The following is an 18,554-nucleotide window of genomic DNA, read 5'->3' as shown; positions in this document are numbered from 1 at the left end:
CTAACGATTTTCTATAGTGGCTACACCATTTCACATTCCCACAATCAATATACGAGGGTTCTAGTTTCTCTACATCCTCACCAACACTTGTTTTTTCTGTTGTGTTTTATAGCCATTGTAGTAGGTGGGATGTATCTCATTGTGACTTTGATACATTTCCCTTACGACTAATAATGTTAAGCATCTTTTCATCTGCTTATGTTATTTGACAAGTCAGAATTTATTTTCCTCCGGAAATATTGTTGGGATTTCAGCAGAGTATTTTTTTAATTATTTGCTAATGTAAAATTATAATTCATATAATTCATATAAAACATACATATGTTTCAAAGCATAGTAGGAACCCTAAACCATGAGTCCACGGTCTAACAAGGAAATAAAACATCACCAATAGAGTGAAACCTGTGTTGTGCCCCTGAATCCTACCTTGCTTCTCCTCTACTACCCCACCAAATTAACTGCTTGCCTGAGTTTTGGATTTATTATTCCCTTTTTTCTTTCATATATGTGTTTGTGTGTATAATATTTCCTAAACAATATATTATTTAGTTTTGCTGTATTTGAAAAGAAAATATGATTTTGTTAACCCTGTAAGTGAACTGGCAAAACTGATTAATGATAAATACCTATGTATGACTGAAAACACCATTGTAAGTTTTGAGCAAACAAACATGTAAGAAGGTTAATTCCACATTATATGGAAGGATTCCTAAAATTCATTTATAAAAAAGAAATACTTCTTTTAGCCCTTTTGTTACCAATAGCTTTCTGCAATGTTTTAGGTAAGTCATTACATTTTTTAAATAGTTACCAGATATGATACATTCTAATCTCAAATGGTACTCTGTATTTCATCATATCTAAAATAATCTGCTGCTGGAATTTTCATGGTCTTACCAGGTGTGAATGGTTTTCACACAACTATTTATTACTGGCAGCAAATGTGAAACAGGATTTAGTGGTAAGATGTATTCTGATTTCAGAGATTTTAAAAGGGGGAGGAGTACATCTTAGAGTGGATGAAAAGCAGAGATAGATAGATAGATAGAGGGATGTGACCTAAGAAATAAAGATATTTAATCTTTTCATATTAAAAGTCTGGTGACGGGCAATTCCAGCGTTTGTGTAACATCCCTAAGTCCGTGATGTCTCTGAGATTGTCTTGATCTTACCTTCATGATTGTAATATGTCCAAACCAGTAATGGGATTTTATTGTTCATTCTTTAGTGTGGGGATTATCTTAGGTCTGGAGGGAAATAAATGTGCTTTGGATGGGGATAAAGTGCTGTATGCTTTTTAAGGTCTTGCTTTGGGAAGTGACAATAAAATTTCCCTTAATTTCTCAGAGGCCAGAATAGGGTCGTAGCTTCACCTTAGCAAAGGGGAATGGGATTGCAGTGACTGGCTTTGGTTAGTCATGATTCATCCCTTTGGGACTGGAAAAAGGGACTACCTTCTCTAAGAGAAAGGGTGCCTTTTACAACATCTAAGAAGTAGGGGTAGTGACTTTCATAGGCAATAAAATGTGTGCAACATCAACTTTTCATAAGTATATGTATTTCTTGAGTAGGCTCCTTATATCATTTTTTAAATTTCTATGTTGTTTTCTCCGTTTTGTTTGAGTTGCATGTTTGTTTTTTAACATGGTTTTTTTTAGCTTTTATATAAAATTGGGATTTTTTCTTTTAATTTCTAAGCCTAATTTCTAGGCTTAGAAAGAATCGCTTTATCCCACAGTTTTGAAAACCCTTTTAAATTTCATCTGGCTTTCTTTATAGTGTGATAATATGAGATATCAATAGGGGATTCTTATTGATAGAATGTCAAGTTCTATATAAAATTTCTAAGGTATTCAATATTTTTTTTTATTTTTAGGGAACCTAGAAAAGTTGTTCTTCATCGTGGCTCAACGGGCCTTGGTTTCAACATTGTAGGAGGTGAAGATGGGGAAGGAATATTTATTTCCTTTATCTTGGCTGGAGGACCTGCTGATCTTAGTGGAGAGCTCAGAAAAGGAGATCGTATTATATCGGTAGGATGTGTTGATCAAAATAATGTTTTTATTATTTTAACTGTGACCTATTAATAATTAAAAGTTTTGCTTTTTATATCCTAAAATTATGGGAGATATTTTGGTTCTCTTCTTACCATTTTACAACTTGATTGTAGAATTATAGTGTTGTCAGAGAACATGTTTTTTATTGATAGATTTCGTTTTGATATTTGACTTACGTATAAAGGGTCAGTCTTTATAATTTATAAAAGTTCTTGAAGGAAGTATATATTCTCTGTTGACTGCAGGGTTCTCTATACGTCTGTTAACTCACCCTTACTTGTATAGTTCAGATCTTTATATTTAAATCTGTTGTCTGCTTAATCTATTGTTAAAAGAGATTTTTTAACCATTCTGAATATGATAGTGGATTTAGCAATTTGTCCTTGCAGTTTTTTTCTTTATATCTTTGAAACTATGTTATTAGATGCAGCTAAGCTTAGAATCATCATTCCTTCCTGGTGAGTTGAACTTTTTTTTTTTTTGCTGGGAAAGATTCACCCTGAGCTAACATCTGTTGCCAGTCTTCCTCTTTTTTTTTTCCCCACCCCAGAGCCCCAGTACATAGTTGTATATTCCAGTTGTAAATCCTTCTAGTTCTTCCATGTGAGCTACCGCCACAGCATGATTACAGACAGACGAGTGGTGTGGTTCTGTGCCCAAGAACTGAACCCAGGCCACCAAAGTGGAGCATGCCAAACTTTTAACCACTAGGCCATCAGGGCTGGCTCAAACTTTTTTATCATTATGCCATGATCCTCTTTATTTATTTATGATAATTGTTTTTACCCTAGAAGCTGTATTGCCTGATGTTAGTGTGGCTATACTGACTTTTTTTGCTTGATGTTTGTCTCATCTGTTCTCCACTTTTTACTTTCAATTTGTGTGCTTATGTGGTTATTACCCATAGAATTTTAGACTAAAACTGATTAATAGTTCTACTGTTCTCCATAATGACACGTAGACTTTGGGAAACTAATTCTACTTGTACTGTTTCTAGTTTTTTACTTCTGTTTCATTTTTATATCCTTCAAACTTAGTCATTTTTATTTTTGTTAAAATTAATCCATATGTTCTATAATTGTTTTGATGATCATCCCTTCTTATATCTCACTTCTGTTTCCTGTGTTTCTCAGTGGGCTGCTAACAGCATTGGGATTGGATTTGTGTATAGGACTGTCTTGTTCATTGTAGAAAATTTAGATTTTCTAGCTTCCATTCTCTGCGTAGTAGTAGAACTCGCTAGTCATTTTAAAAAGCAAAAATGTCCTTCAAATATCCAAATGCACTTTAGTAGGAGCCCTTGGGTTGTTCTTTCAGCAGTGATTTCTTGACGGTAAATACTCTTAGAGTTTGTCTGAAAATAATCTTTATTTTACCCTCACTTAAATATAATTCATTCTAGAATTCTAGGTTGACAGCTGTTATCTCTCAGTACTTTGAAGATATCGCTTTATGCTATCTGGCATCTTTTGTTGTCATTTAACAAAAAAGATCTATACTCTGTGTTGTTTTTTGTAGGTGATTTTTTTTTTTTTTCTGATTACTTTTAAGTCTTTGGTGTACTGCAGTTTCACTAAAATGTGTTTATGTCTAGCATTTTATTCATTCTGCTTGGGACTCATTATGCTTCCTGAATCAGAAGAATCTTCTCTTTAATCACTCTGGAATCTTCTTAGCCACTGTCTTTTCAAATTTTGTCTTTCCCACATTGTGTGTATTTTTTCCTTTATGAACTCCTGTGAAAGGACGTTATCATTGTGTTCTCCATATCATTTAACCCCAATTTCGTATTTATCAGTTCTTTCTCCTTGTGCTTCCTTTCAGTCAGATCTGTTTTCTAGTTCATAACTTTCTTTGTCTGTGTCTAATCTGCTTTTTAAAGCCAAAACTAACTTTTTAATTTCAAAGTACTGTTTTCTTTCTTGAAGTTCTTTTTGGTTCTTTTTCCAGTCTGTTTTGGTAGTTTTTGTGGGGTTTTGATTATTTATAGTTTCTTATATTCTTTTAAGTTTTTCTTTTAAACCTATTTATTTTATATTCCATAAATAATAGTTCTATTTTCTGAAGTTTGTAGGTATGTAATGCATGCTATTTTATAGTGACTTGTGGTAAATAGTTTTCTCGTGTTCTGAATTTTGCATTGTGAGCTTATTTTCAATAGTACTTTATTTACTTCATGTGTAGGAATCTAGTGCTGCCTGAATTGGAGAGTGGTAGTCTTCCAAAAATATTTTACATTGCTTGTGGTAGACTCAGGAGCATCATTCTTATCACCATTTTTCCAGTGAGAAAACTGAAGTTTAGAGGTTAATTTGCCCATAGTAGCTAATAATACCTCATAAATGCTATAGCCCAGGATTCACCTTAAGCACTACATTATGCTTTGCTGTTTTGTTTTTAATTAAAAAGTTAAGGTGTAACACTTTCTGAAATTTTAGAATCTGAGATATAGAAGCAAACCTCTCTCCTGGGTCAACAGTGCTATTCAGTATTGATAACTATTTTAAATCATTAATATAAATTAATAGAGACCCTTTCAACTACAAAATATAAAGTAAAGGAAATCAGAAAATACTCGTTAAGCTGAAGATATATGTTGCTGGAACATGAGGAGAAAAGCATTCAAAAAATGTACATTGCATTTTTTATGCAGTTTTCAAACCACTCCTTCTTGCTGCCTGACCCTTCCCTGCACATGCTTAGATGTATCAACATATTCCTGCAGCCTATCCTTTTGAGGATCCTTTATTAATTCAGGATAGACTGACTCTAAGATAGAAAGAGAATAACTGGTCATTTACAAAAGAAGTAGAAGTCTGTTTTTCTTTTAGTTGTTCTGAGATCATGATATAACCAACTGGTGTTTGGATGAAAATCTTGAGCATTTGAGTCTTCAGATATGCAGTGGTACTTTATTAAGAATTATAGTACCATAATCTTAAAAAGAAAGGAAATTATTAATATGCAGTGCAACTAAGTGGAAACTGCACTTATATACTTAAGGCTACGGCAACTAAAATAGCATAGTACTATCTAAGAATAGTGATTATTGGAGCAGATTTGGAAAGCAGAAATAAACCCTAGTTAGTGTTAGAATGTAGAAGGTCTCAAGAGACCATCATTCCTACCCTAATAACCAAAACAATCTGGATAAGTTTAGAGAAACTAAACCCGTCAGAGAACTGAGGATTCAAAGTGACCTAAGTAAACTAATTTCCAAATAGTAACTAGCCCTTCATAGAAGAGAAGACACCTGTGGCAGCTCCTTCTTGTTAGAGGGGTGAGAGGAAGAGAAGGAATAGATGGGGATAGAGAGAAACCAGCCAAAACTTAACCCAACATGTAATGGCCTCAGTGGACTGGTGAAACTGATAAAAATTCTGGGAAGCCAAGAGCAAGTTTACACCTACCTGCCAATTCTTTCCCATGGGTCTTCGCTGAGTGTTCAGAGGCAATAAACCAAAGGTTGGGAACCAACAGAGGAGAATTAAGAGAAGATCATTCTTTAGTCATACAGTGCATCCCCAAATACAAGACCCTTGCCCAATATATATAGGGGACTTTGAGCAGAAGATATGTGAAAACCAACCCCAAGAACTTTGTACTTTGAGCTGCTAAGGGATGAGAGTGGGGCAAGAGAGCTGAGAAAAAGCCATCTGAGGCAGTATAGACAGAGAGATATCTCCAAGACACAGCAAGCCAGGGGCAGGTCTCGGCAGCCCAGGAAGCTGGCAGCAGAGTTACAAAGCAGTGGTTCAACTGTAAAACGCAAAGAGATCTTGGGAATCTCACCTGTGTTCACATCCTAAACCCCTCAGAAGGAAAAGTCTTAAGCCTGCTCTCAAAACATTTGAAACTAAACATAAAGCTACAGCAAATCCAGTTGCAGTTCAGCTGTAGATCATATCGGTACAGCTCCCTTGCCCACTCTAGTGGCCAGACACAAGGGTTGTTCCCTATTCTAGAATTAAATATTATTTCTTTCAGCCTCTACTGTTATTTTACCCAAAATGTCTATTTTATAATTAAAAATTACAAAACATGCAAAAAGGAAAGAAAATGAAACTAGTTGTTAAGACAGAAAGCAGTTGATAGAAGTAAAATAAGAGAAAGCTCAGATGTTGGATTTATCAAACAGGGGCTTTAAAATAATTATGATAAAATCATGATGATGATGATAAAAATACTAAAGGATATAGGAGTAAAGGTAGACAATATGGATGAAAAAGATTGGAGAATTCTGGCAAAGACATAGAAACTACAAAAAATGAATTAGATGGAATTGCTAGAAATAAAAAAAAAACTATAAAATGAAAAATTTCATTTGAAAGGCATAACTGCACACTGGAATCAGCAGAGGAAAGAATCAATGAACTTGAACATAGGTCAAAGAGAATTTCCAAACTGAAACATAAAGCGAGGAGGGGGAAAAGGATTGGGAAGAAAAGCAGACCAGAGTGTCTGAGATCTATGGAACAGTGTCTAATAAAGAGGAGAGAGAATCTTTGAAGACATAATGACAAAGAATTTTCCAAACTGGTGAAAGATATCAACCCGCAGATCTATGAAGCTCAGCAAACCCAAGGCAGAATACATACAAAGCAAACCAGACCTAGGTACATCATAAAGTACTAGAAAGCTACGGTAAAGAGCACATGTCAAAAGCAGACACAGAAACAACACATTACATGCATGGGAACAATACATTATGACAGCTGACTTCGCACCAGAAATATTAGAAGACATAAAGCAATTAACAATATCTTTAAAGTACTGAAAGAAAAAAAAATGTCAACCTAGAATCCTGTATCCAGTGAAATTATTCATCAGAAATGAAGTTGAAATAAAAACATTTCAAGCAGACAGTAGCTTAGAGAGCTACAAGAAATATTAGAAATTTTTCTGGTTAAAGAGAAATTATACCAGATGGAACCCTAGATCTGCAGAAAAGAATTAAGAACAACAGAAAGGGTAAATACCTGGATAAATATAAAAGATATATTGTAAATTTTTTACAAATAGTTTTGCAGGGACCAGCCCGGTGGTGTAGTTGTTAAGTTTGCACGCTCCACTTCGGCGGCCTGGGGTTCACAGGTTCGGATCCCAGGCGCAGACCTACACACCATTCATCAAGCCATGCTGTGGCAGCATCCCATATACAAAGTAGAGGAAGATGGGCACAGATGTTAGCTCAGGGATGATCTTCCTCAAGCAAAAAGAGAAAGCTTGGCAACAGATGTTAGCTCAGGGACAATCTTTCTCACCAAGAGAAAATAATAGTTTTACATATTTTATTGTAAGACTACTGGCTATTTAAAACAAAGAAAATTGTGATGTATTGTGGGAGTTGTGACATGTAGAAGTAAAATATAAGACACTATAGCACAAATTGAAAGGGAAGGAAGATGGAATTATACTATTGTGTCTTATATAGTTTGTGAAGTGGCATAAACTTACTTGAAAGTAGACTATGATAACTTATACTTACGTGTTATAATCTCTAGAGGAAGCACTAAAAATACTACAAAGAGGTATAGTTTTAAAAAGTCAATACAGGAGATAAAATGAAATATGAAAAAATACATGCTTCTTAAAAAGGCAGGAAAGGAGGGTAAATAAAAAGCAATACCAGGATGTAAGATTGAAATCCAACTATATCAACATCTACATTACAGTAAACACTCCTATTAAGATGCAGAAATTGTCAGCTTGGTTCAAAAGCAACCAAGACCCAACTGTACACTATTTATCAGAAATTCACTTTAAATATAAGATGTTGTAAGTAAAAGAGTGGAAGAAAGTACACCATGTAAACAACATATAAAAGATGATGTGGCTATATTAATATGAGACAAATAGACTTCAAGATAAATAGGTTATAATTGATAGATTTCATAATGATAAAAGCATAATTTCATCAAGAAGACGTAACGGTCCTCAGTGTGCCTATACCTAATAATCCTTTCAAAATACATGAGGCAAAAATTGCCAGAACTAAAGAGAAAAATGGACAAATCTACAATCACAGTTGGAGATTTAAACACCCTGTTTTGTAATTGATAGAATAAGTAGACAAAAGAAGAAGAAAAGAACTTTAGTCCTTACCAGTCGTCATCTACAAAAATTAACTTGAGGAGCCAGCCCTCTGGCGTAGTGGTTAAGTTTGGTGGCAAATCTTCACCAAAAACAAAATTTAACTTGAAATGAATCGTGGAACTAAACTTCTAGAAGAAAACCTGAGAAAATCTTAGTGAACGTAGATTAGGCAAAGATTTCTTAAATAAGACCAAGGGACCGGGGCGGCCCCGTGGCGTGGAGCAGCTCCGCTGCTGGCGGCCCGGGTTCAGATCCAGGGCGGGCACCGACGCACTGCTTGTCGGGCCATGCTGTGGCAGTGTCCCACATAAAGTGGAGGAAGATGGGCACGGATGTTAGCTCAGGGCCGGTCTTTCCCAGCAGAAAGAGGAGGATTGGCATGGATGTTAGCACAGGGCTGATTTTCCTCACAAAATAAATAAATAAAGAACACCTTAAAAAAAAAAAAAGACCAGGTCGGCCCCATGGCTTAGCGGTTAAGTGTGCGTGCTCCGCTGCTGGCGGCCCGGGTTCAGATCGCAGGCACGCACCGACGCACTGCTTCTCTGGCCATGCTGAGGCCACGTCCCACATACAGCAACTAGAAGGATGTGCAGCTATGACATACAACTATCTACTGGGGCTTTGGGGGAAAATAAATAAAATAAATAAATAAATAAATAAATAAATAAATAAATAAATAAATAAAATTGAATAAATGGGGAAATGGCAATAAAATATTAAAAAAAAAAAAAAAGACCAAGGGACCAGTTCAGTTCAATGGTGAAAGGAAGGTCTTTTTAATAAATGATGCTGAAACCACTGGATATCTCTATGGAAAAACGTGAACCTCAACCCAGTCTTACTCCAGATATAAAAATTAATCCTAGGTGGGTTATAAATCTAAATGTAATGCCCAAAGCCGTAATTTTCCTAGAAGAAAACATAGGAGGATATCTTTGCAACCCTGGGGTAGACAGCAGTTTCTTGGACAAGATACATAAAACACTAACCATAAAAAAAGGTGCCTTTAAGAAACCAAATAGGCAAGCCACACAGTGGGGAAAAAATAGTATGTATATCTGACAAAAGACTTGTATCCAGAATATATAAATGTCTCCACAAGTCAACAATAAAAAGATGAGTAACCTCATCTAAAAACAAGCAAAAGACTTAAATATTTCACAAAGCAAAGTATAAATGGTCTATAAGCACATAAAAAGGTGCTTAACATTAGGCATCAGGGCAATGTGAAAAACACAATGAATAAAGTATATTGGAGGAATTTGGGTGGGAGTGATGTAACTTTTCTATATATTTATTATGGCAGTGGCTACACAACAGATGGAATTTGTCAAAACTCTTAACTGTAAACTAAAAAAGATTAATTTATTGAGCCAGCCCTGATGGCCCAGCAGTTAAAGTTCAGTGCGCTCTGCTTCGGCGACCTGAAGTCTGTTCCCGGGTGCGGAACCACACCATTCGTCTGTCAATAGCCATGCTATGGTGGTGGCTCATATAGAAGAACCAGAAGAACTTAGAACTATACACAGCTATGTACTGGGGCTTTGGTGGGGGCGGGAGGGAGGAGGAAGACTGGCAACAGATGTTAGCTTAGGGCAAATCTTCCCCTGCAAAAAAAAAAAAAAATTAATTTATCGAATGTAAATTATACCTAAATAAAAACAGATATTTTTAAAGCTATAACAAAATACCATATACCAGTTGAATGGCTAAAATAAAAAAATTGATGATGACGAACTGGTGAAGATGTGGAGCCGTTATAACTCTCATTCATTATTGGTGGGTGTGTAAAATTGTACAACCACTACAACAACTTTTGGGAAAGTTTTTAAGAAATTAAATGTATATCTAACCTTACCATCCAGATTTTACCCAAAAAATCATATGTCTACAAAAACACTAACAGAAGTGTTCCTAACACCCCTGTTCATAATAATCCAGATCTGGAAATGACTCAAGTGTCCATCATAGTAAAATAGCTGAATAAATTGTGGTATACTTATGCAAAATAATGCTACTCGTCAATAAAACGTAATGAACTACTGAAACTCAAAACAACAAAGATGACACTAAAAAACATCATGTTGAGTAAAACAAAACATACCACAAAAATACCTACTGTATTATTCCAGTTATATGATAATCATAAGCAGGCAACACTAATTTGTATTGATTGAAGTCAGAAAGTGCTTGCTGGTGCTTGTTGTTGACTATAAAGAGGCACAGTGGAAATGTCTGGGTTGGTTGATGGAAAAGGTGGATGTCTTGTTTGGGATTGTGGTTTCATGGGTGTGCACAGTTGTGGAAAATCCTCCCAACTGAACTGTCTTATTTGTATATTTTATTGCTTATAAATTATACTGTAATTTAAATTTTTTAAGTAAGTTATAGTATGATAAGGACATATTGGGGTAAGGAATGGATTTTTAAAAATAAATGTTGTTGGATAAATTAGCTAGTTATTTAAGGGAATAAAATTAGCTTAGAGCCTCACTTCACACCTTGTGTCAAAATAAATTTTCAGTTGGCTTAAAGTTAGGTGTGAAAAACTCAAAGCAAAAACAGATTTTTTTTTTAAATTGTCCATGTGGGACCAATTTATATGGGTCACTGACACACTGCTAGAGTATGTCAGACTGACCAACAGAGCCTGGTTTACCCAGAACTTTCTCAGTTTTAGCACTGGAAAGCCCCATGTCTGAAAGCCCCTTTAGTCTCAATTTTAAAACTGATGTTCCCAGGCAATCCAGATTAGTTGCTTACCCTAATGTGAGTGTAAGTTAAATACAGCCTTAACGTTTGACGGTATGCATCAATAACCTTAAAATTTTAATGCTTGTTACTAAGCTTTTCTAGGGAAATACCCTGAGAGCAATAGGAAAAACCTTAGGAGCAAGAGAAAAACATGAGAAAAGATATTCAAAACTTAACATGAAACCCTGAAACAAACTTAAGTACTTCATTAAACAAAATTGAGCTCTTTTCAGTCTTTCACTTGATCACCTCAAGGCCTTGTTAAAAGACAAATTCCTAGACCCCATCCCCAAAGTTTCTGATTCAGTATGACTTGGGTAGGATCTGAAAATTTGTATTTCTGACAAGTTTCTGTGAGATGCTGATGTTGCTGCTCCTGTGACCAAACTTTGTGAACCACTATTCTAAAGCCATCTCTGTTATTGATGTTCTTAATGACAACCCCCATTACTGAGAAAAATATAAATAAGTTACTTGAGAAAGCAAGGAAATAAATAATAAGTTTTATAAAATATTCCCTTTTGCATATTTTATTTTGCTGAAGAAAGAAGCTTTTGAAATCAAGATCTATTACAGATGTAGAACACCACATTTTTCAATATGGTATAAATACGGTATTACTGATATTTCCAATGATGCCAAGCATAGTGGAGAATATAGTTGATATTCACTAAAAATTTAGAATCTTAGAATCAGAAGTGACCCAAAGACTTCAACAAAAATTCTCTCCTCCATCAAAGCAGTGAGAAGTGGCTAAAATTGTCAAAATAAACTTTTTTAAAACTCTGGAAATTAACCAAAGAATTGCAGCAATTCAGGAAGTGTTTATTCAAGAAAAATGGCTGAATCTCCATAAGAGTAAGCTTTGTTTTAACTTGCCTGAATCCCATCCCCTGCTCTCCAGCACCACATTAGCCTTGAAAAATAGCCCACATTTACAGTGAAAATCAGTAGCCTGACAGCCACTAGAGAGAGTAGAATGGGGGTGGAACTTTCAGAGCCTCTTTCCTAGAGAAGTGTAACAATTTGACCGGTCTGGTGGTTCTTGGAATACCCTATTTGCAAGGTTCTCTGTATTTGACCTGATTCAGAGTTCCACCTATGCAAAAGCCTTTTCCCCCAGGGTAATTGTGAAAATAATTACAGGCACATTATGGCTGCCTGAGACATTGGGTAACAGGGCAAACAGTAGGCTATTCAAAAAGCTTAAAAGGAAAAACTGGGGAATGAGATCACCATAGGGCCTTGAAAAGCCCTGACATACTCCTTGGCATCTAAGAGGACACATGCATGTCCTAGACTGTGTGCATGCTCAGGAAAGACCTGAAAAGGCCCTAAACTCTCACCTCTGGCTAATCATGAGGATCTGTGCAAGCAGGAAGTGAAGATTAAAGCAGAGTTATCAATTGCCTAGCTGAGTGTTGAAGGAGTTGCCCAACATGCACACAGAGCCCTTCAGCAAGGAGTCCGTGCATTTAAAGAAATCTCTCTCCAATTATTAACTGAATGTTGAGCTAACCAGGCAAGAGACGTCAGTGGTACACACAGCAAGGAATACGAACTTGATAGAATTCAGAAAAGTCACCAAACAGCAACTGTAACCAAAAGCAACAATAACAAGCCCTGGGTAGGAGGGCAGATCTGATTTCCAGAGTTGCTACATTGTATTATTTCAAATGTCCGGTTTTCAACAAAAAACTATGAGACATGCAGAAAAACAAGAAAATATGGCCTGTATACAGGAAAAAAAGCAATCAAAAGAAACTGTCCCTAGGAAACCCAACATTGGACTTAGTAGACAAAGACTTTAAATCAGATATTTCAAATATATTCAAAGAACTAAAGGAAACCATGTCTAGAGAATGAAAGGAAAGTATAGGAACAATATCTCACCAAGTAGAATATCAATAAACAGATTTCTGTTATAAAAAAGAACCAAATAGTAGTTATGGAGTTGAAAAGTACAATAACTGAAATGAAAAAAGTCCCTCAGACAAGCTTAACAGTGGATTTCAGTTGGCAGAAGAAAAAATCAGCATGAAGAAAAATTAATCAAGCCTCGAAGACCTGTGGGATACCATCAAGTATATCAACATATGCATAATGAAGTCTCACAATGACAGAAGAGAGAGAGGGGCAGAAAGAAGATCTAAATAAATAATGGCTGAAAACTTCCCACATTTGATGAAAAACATTATTGTACCCATCTGAAAAGCTTGGTGAACTCTAAGTAGAATAAACTTGAAGAGATCCACACCATAGACACATCATAATCAAACTGTCAAAAAACAGAGAATCTTGAAAGCAGAAAGAAGGAAATGATTCATTACATACAGGAGATCTTCAATAAGATTAACAGCTGATTTCTCATCAAAAACCATGGGGGGATGACGCATTAAAAGTTCTGAGGAAAAAAGCTATTGACCAAGGATTCTATATCCAACCAAACTATCCTTCAGAAATGAAGGACAAATCAAGACATTCCCAGATAAACAAAAGCTTAGGAAGTTCATCTCTAGTAAATCTGCCCTTTACAAGAAATACTGAAGGGAAACCTTCAGAGTAAAATGAAAGGACATTAGAAAGTAACCCAAACCCATATGAATAAATAAAGAGCACCAATAAAGGTAACTACATAGGTGACTATAAACAGCCTAAGTGTATTTTTTGTTTATAAATCTTTTTTTCTCCTATATGATTTAAAAGACAACTGAACAAAGTAATAACTTTAAATCTGTATTGATAAAGATTTAATTTATATCACAGTAGTATCACTAGTATCACAAGGGGAGGGTAGAGGGCACAGAGTTATATAGGAGCAGAGTTTTTATGTACTATTGAAACTAATTTGGTATTAATCCAAAGTAGATCATTGTAAAATATTAATTTTAATCCAGAGAAACCACGAAGAAAATAAAATATGTCTAATAAAAGAAATGACAAGGGAGTTAAAATGATATACTAGAAAACATTTAACAAAAAAAGGTAGTAGTGGAATAATAGAGGAACAAAAAAGACATAAGGTGTAAAGAAAAGAATAACAAAAAAGATGACATACATCTTACTTTTTTAATAATTACATTAAATGTAAATGGATTAAGTGCTCTAATTAAAAGACAGATATTGACAGAGTAGATTAGAAAACACAATCCAACTATATGTTGTCTACAACAGACACACTTGAGATTCAAAGACACAATGGTTTACTTTCAACAAAGATTGAAAGTAAAAGGTTGGAAAAAATATACTATGCGAGCAGTAACCGAGAAACACCCAGAATGGCTATACTAATATCAGACAAAGTAGACTTTAAAACAAAACTTATTACTAAAGGCAAAGGACATTTTACAATGTATGTGTTATATAGATTATTGTGGTATATCGTGTAGTTGTATATAGTATTATTGATAAATTCCTAGAAAGACATAAACTATTACAAGGATTTCTTCTAAAATATCCTTGATAATGTATCTTCCATTAAAATGTTCAAAGATATTTAGAAAGTTTTTAATATGTAATCTTGCTAACAGATTGTTGTCTTTTGAACCTATATAGGTTGTCTTCAGATCTTTTCTGTAGCAGAAGGATTTGATGCTCAAGAATAATTCATTAAAAATTACAATCTTCTCTATAATAATCTGTGAAAGTTTATCTTCCTTTATATTTCTTCCCTTGTTTGTTCTCCTGGGAATTCAGAGGATTTTCTTTATGCTGAAAGTAGAACTATTTATACATTGTGTTGAGTTTTTTATAGCCTTCAGCTAGAGATATTCTCTAATAAAACCATGTTACGTTACATTTGTTTAAATTAAGGTTTTTGGATCTTGGTTTTCATTCGAGAAGTGTGTATGTTTTAGCTTGTTGCATAATGATATCCTTTATAGATTATATAAAATATCAAGTCTTTTCATGGTTAAAATGTTCTTTTATGTAAATTTAATGATCCCAAGAATTTCTGGGCTCGTAGTCAAATTTTCCAAAATTAGTATATGATCTTTAACAGGTTTTAGATTAGATGTCGACAAAACCAGCTTTCATATAAAAATTGTATGATGATTCTTATTCCTTTCCAAAAATATTCTATGAAGGTCTGGACGTTGCTGTATTCTATCCATTGCTGTTTCTTAGGGGGAAAAAACAATTTAAATATTTAAAATTTATTACATTCAAGTGTAATACTCCCATGAATGTCTTACTAAGTTTTTCTTTCGTTGAAAAAGGTACAATCTCTTAAGATGGTGTGCCTTGCAGTATATACTAGGTATTGGCAGCCTTTCAGAAATAAGAGTTAAGTTGCTTATTCTTCTCGAGTGGGATTGATCACCTCAATAATTATTTCACCCAAAGAGCCCTGTATTCAAAAAATGTCTCCTTGCTCGTTTAATAACATTTACTCTGTTTAAATGTCAGTCCTTGAAATCTGAGCTATTTTAATACTTTTAAATAATTGCTTTCCTGTTACTCCAAAAGAATGCAAGCTTTAGTTTGGGAAAGGAAGGAAGAGAATTGGAATTGAGATGAGTAATAGGAGTGAAAATGTGGCAAGAGTTGAAAGGATGCTACAAACAAAATGAATTTCCCTTCCATTGCTTGAGGTACTAGTGAAATGAAATGTACAAAATGATGACAGTTGTTGATTTTTCAGGTTGTCAAATTAACGTATGTTTCTCGAGAGATTGATAGACAGCCTTCTGGAAAACCTGGAGGAAAATGTTTTGGTTCTACTCATTTGACATTAAGCAAAGTATTTTTAGTGAGTAAAATTGCTTTGATTGATAGTAATATTTCGTGTTATGTCAGATATATTTTTAGTACATCAGAACAAGAAAATATTTTAGTGATAAAGTAATTGCAAATAATTTTTTTTTTTTTTTTACCTATGCCTACTCAAGGAATAATCTGTTGTGATTTCTAACCAGTGTGATAATTTTCTTTCAAATTTAAGATTTGGTTTGATTTACAGGTAAACAGTGTTGACCTCAGAACTGCCAGCCATGAGCAGGCAGCAGCTGCTTTGAAAAATGCTGGCCAAGCTGTCACAATTGTTGCACAGTATCGACCTGAAGGTAATAAAATTCTTGCTATGTTTATTGTTTGTTTCAGTTTTTAGAATTATCATTGTTAATAATGTTTTAACTTGCCAAGCTTAACACCTTCTTTTTGTTTTGGTCTGATTTATTAATCTAGTATTGGTTTAGTCTGAACCTAATCCACTATCCATGTCAAAGGGTTTTTAATAGGATGTAAAACCTGGTATCTGCCAACTCTTTTGAGTATTTCACCATTAGTTGGATTAATTTTCAAGTGTTTATTTTTTAAAGTCTGTTCTCTAACCAAACACATACCTTTTACTAGCTCAGTGATCCAAAAGAATAATAAAAACCATAAGCAAAAGTAGTAATGTTGCCAAAGAAAATTAGGTCTTCCCAATTTTTTCTAACATTTGAGTTAGATTATATTTATTAATATCAAGCCTTAAGATATGTTTCTAATAGCCTTTATTGCTATTTAAAATAAAGAGAAAGAATACAAGTTTGGGATGCAATGTGTTTCTAGATAGTGAAGTATCATGGACATGACCTTCCTGAGTTCCTAGGGGAAGAAAATGGTAATGGAAAGTTTGAAGTCATGCCATATTAAACATATATAAGACTCTAGTGTACATCAACATAACCACTTCTCTGATAAAACCTCAGTGGAATTTAAAAAGCAACCCAAAAGAATACATAGCATACTGGTTAATGTTCATAAACAACAAGGTAGAGAAGGAAAGAATGATGGGACAAAAGGAGCCAAGTGAAACATTCTATAAGTTAGCAACTGTTATATTTATTATTATCTTCTTGGAGTGGAATTTATTTATTTATTTTGTTTGTTTTTTATTTCTGCTTTATTTTTTTATTCATGTCATAATAGTTTATAACATTGTGAGATTCCAGCTGTACATTGTCAGTCACCATATAAAAGCACCCCTTCACCCCTTGTGCCCGCGCCCCAACTCCCTTCCCCCTGGTAAGCACCAAACTGTTCTCTTTGTGTGTTAGTTTATATTGAGTGGAATTTATTTTTGTGACAAAACCTAATAGGTTTTTTAGCTGATCAAAGTAGCTTGTTGGGCATTGCTTGCTATTTCATAATATGTACAGTCTTGTATACTTCAGCATTTTAGGTTCAGTAACTGAACATGGGTAAATTCATTTACATAAGGGGTAAATTCCAAATAAATTCACATTAACCAAACAAATAGGGACTAATGTATGAAGTCAGAATTCTAATTTATTAATTTCTGTGAGAAACAAAACTGCCAGTGGGACCACATATAGTTTTATCTTCTGGCCAACACATTCTTGCTCTATAGGTATACTGTATTGAAGCCAAGTTATTCACTGGTTGCTTAATATTATAGAAAGCCTCTCATTTATATGTTTATAAGGAATATAGACTATTTAGGTATAATTAAGGGTAAGTCACTGTCTGCTCTGACCTCCTGGAAAACACAAAAGCAACAAGGAAAATAAAACATACATGTATACTTCTACCCACACAACTCCACCTCACATTAAGCAAAACTAAGAAGGCAGATATAATACCTGGACAACAAAATATGGGCAAAGGCTCCTTAAGAAGCTTGAGATCTTGACAGAAGCCACTTGGAAAGAGGGGAAGAGTAAAAACATGGAATGTTGAGAATGCTCAGTGGTGGCAGAGCTTAGAATATCACAGAAAAGTGTACTTCCTAAAGATGAGGGACTTGTTTTTGAGGTATAAAAACATTATCCCTTGTTTATGGCAAGCCTCATGAGACTTGGAGTAGGCTAGAACAGAAGCCATCATTGATGTGGTTTGGTTTCGATAAGTAGAGGACTCATTTGGGTGAAGCAAGTCTGTCTTGATAACATCAGATAATGTCTTTCGGTTTTAAAGGCTGTAAAGATAACCTGTGCTTCCATCTGCCTACACCCCTAAACTTTCTGATCTAGCCAAATAGCTAGTCCAGCAAAATCCAGCTCATTTAGTAATAAGTAATTTAAAAGTAACTGGCCTAGCATTCATACAAAGATATTAATAAGAAGAGGTGGAAACAAACAGCGGAGCTTGGCAACAGATAAAAGTTAGTTACACACACACACGTATACACACAGAAAAAATACATTGACACAAATCAGATGAAAATTTGATCTTAATATTTTCAACAATTTATGCATTCACATCTTTGAAAGAAGACCACAAAGTAGAAATGTAAGAACTGTAGGAAGAGATGGCTTAACAACCAGAAAAGATTAATTTTGAGCTAGCAGAACCCAAGAAAGAAGAAGAAAGCAAACCAGTTTCTTAAATTGGAACACAAAGGCAAAGAGACACTGCAGAAAAATCAATAGGGGACATAGAGGATATGATAGGAAGAGTAACAAAATGAAACAGAAATAAAGAGAATTTTAAAAGATTAGAGAGAAAATATTATCACTGGAAGACAGGTAATTACATATATGCAAAATATAAATAATTAGACCTTCTGAAAAAAATTTTTTTAAAAGAAGAGAATAAATATTTGAAATTATAATACATGCAAGAAAACTTCCCTGAATTAAAGAGAAGTGATCTTTATATTGAAAGGACACAGCGTGATAGAAAATTGACTCAGAA

The 18,554-nt window shown here is 34.5% G+C and overlaps 1 protein-coding gene across 10 annotated transcripts in view; it reads left to right on the top strand.

Moving 5' to 3' along the window:
• DLG1 (discs large MAGUK scaffold protein 1) overlaps positions 1-18,554 on the top strand; it is a 289,399-nt gene that overhangs the window by 209,906 nt on the left and 60,939 nt on the right. For all 10 annotated transcript variants that reach the window (XM_058556076.1, XM_058556073.1, XM_058556078.1 and 7 more), the window contains 2 exons: positions 1,877-2,033; positions 15,874-15,976. In XM_058556076.1, the coding sequence (XP_058412059.1) occupies positions 1,877-2,033; positions 15,874-15,976 (260 nt within the window). The remainder of the gene's footprint in view (positions 1-1,876; positions 2,034-15,873; positions 15,977-18,554) is intronic.

The sequence above is a fragment of the Diceros bicornis genome, chromosome 15, assembly GCF_020826845.1.
Source record: "Diceros bicornis minor isolate mBicDic1 chromosome 15, mDicBic1.mat.cur, whole genome shotgun sequence".
Lineage (NCBI taxonomy): Eukaryota > Metazoa > Chordata > Mammalia > Perissodactyla > Rhinocerotidae > Diceros > Diceros bicornis.
This window is presented reverse-complemented; position numbering and strand designations above follow the sequence as displayed.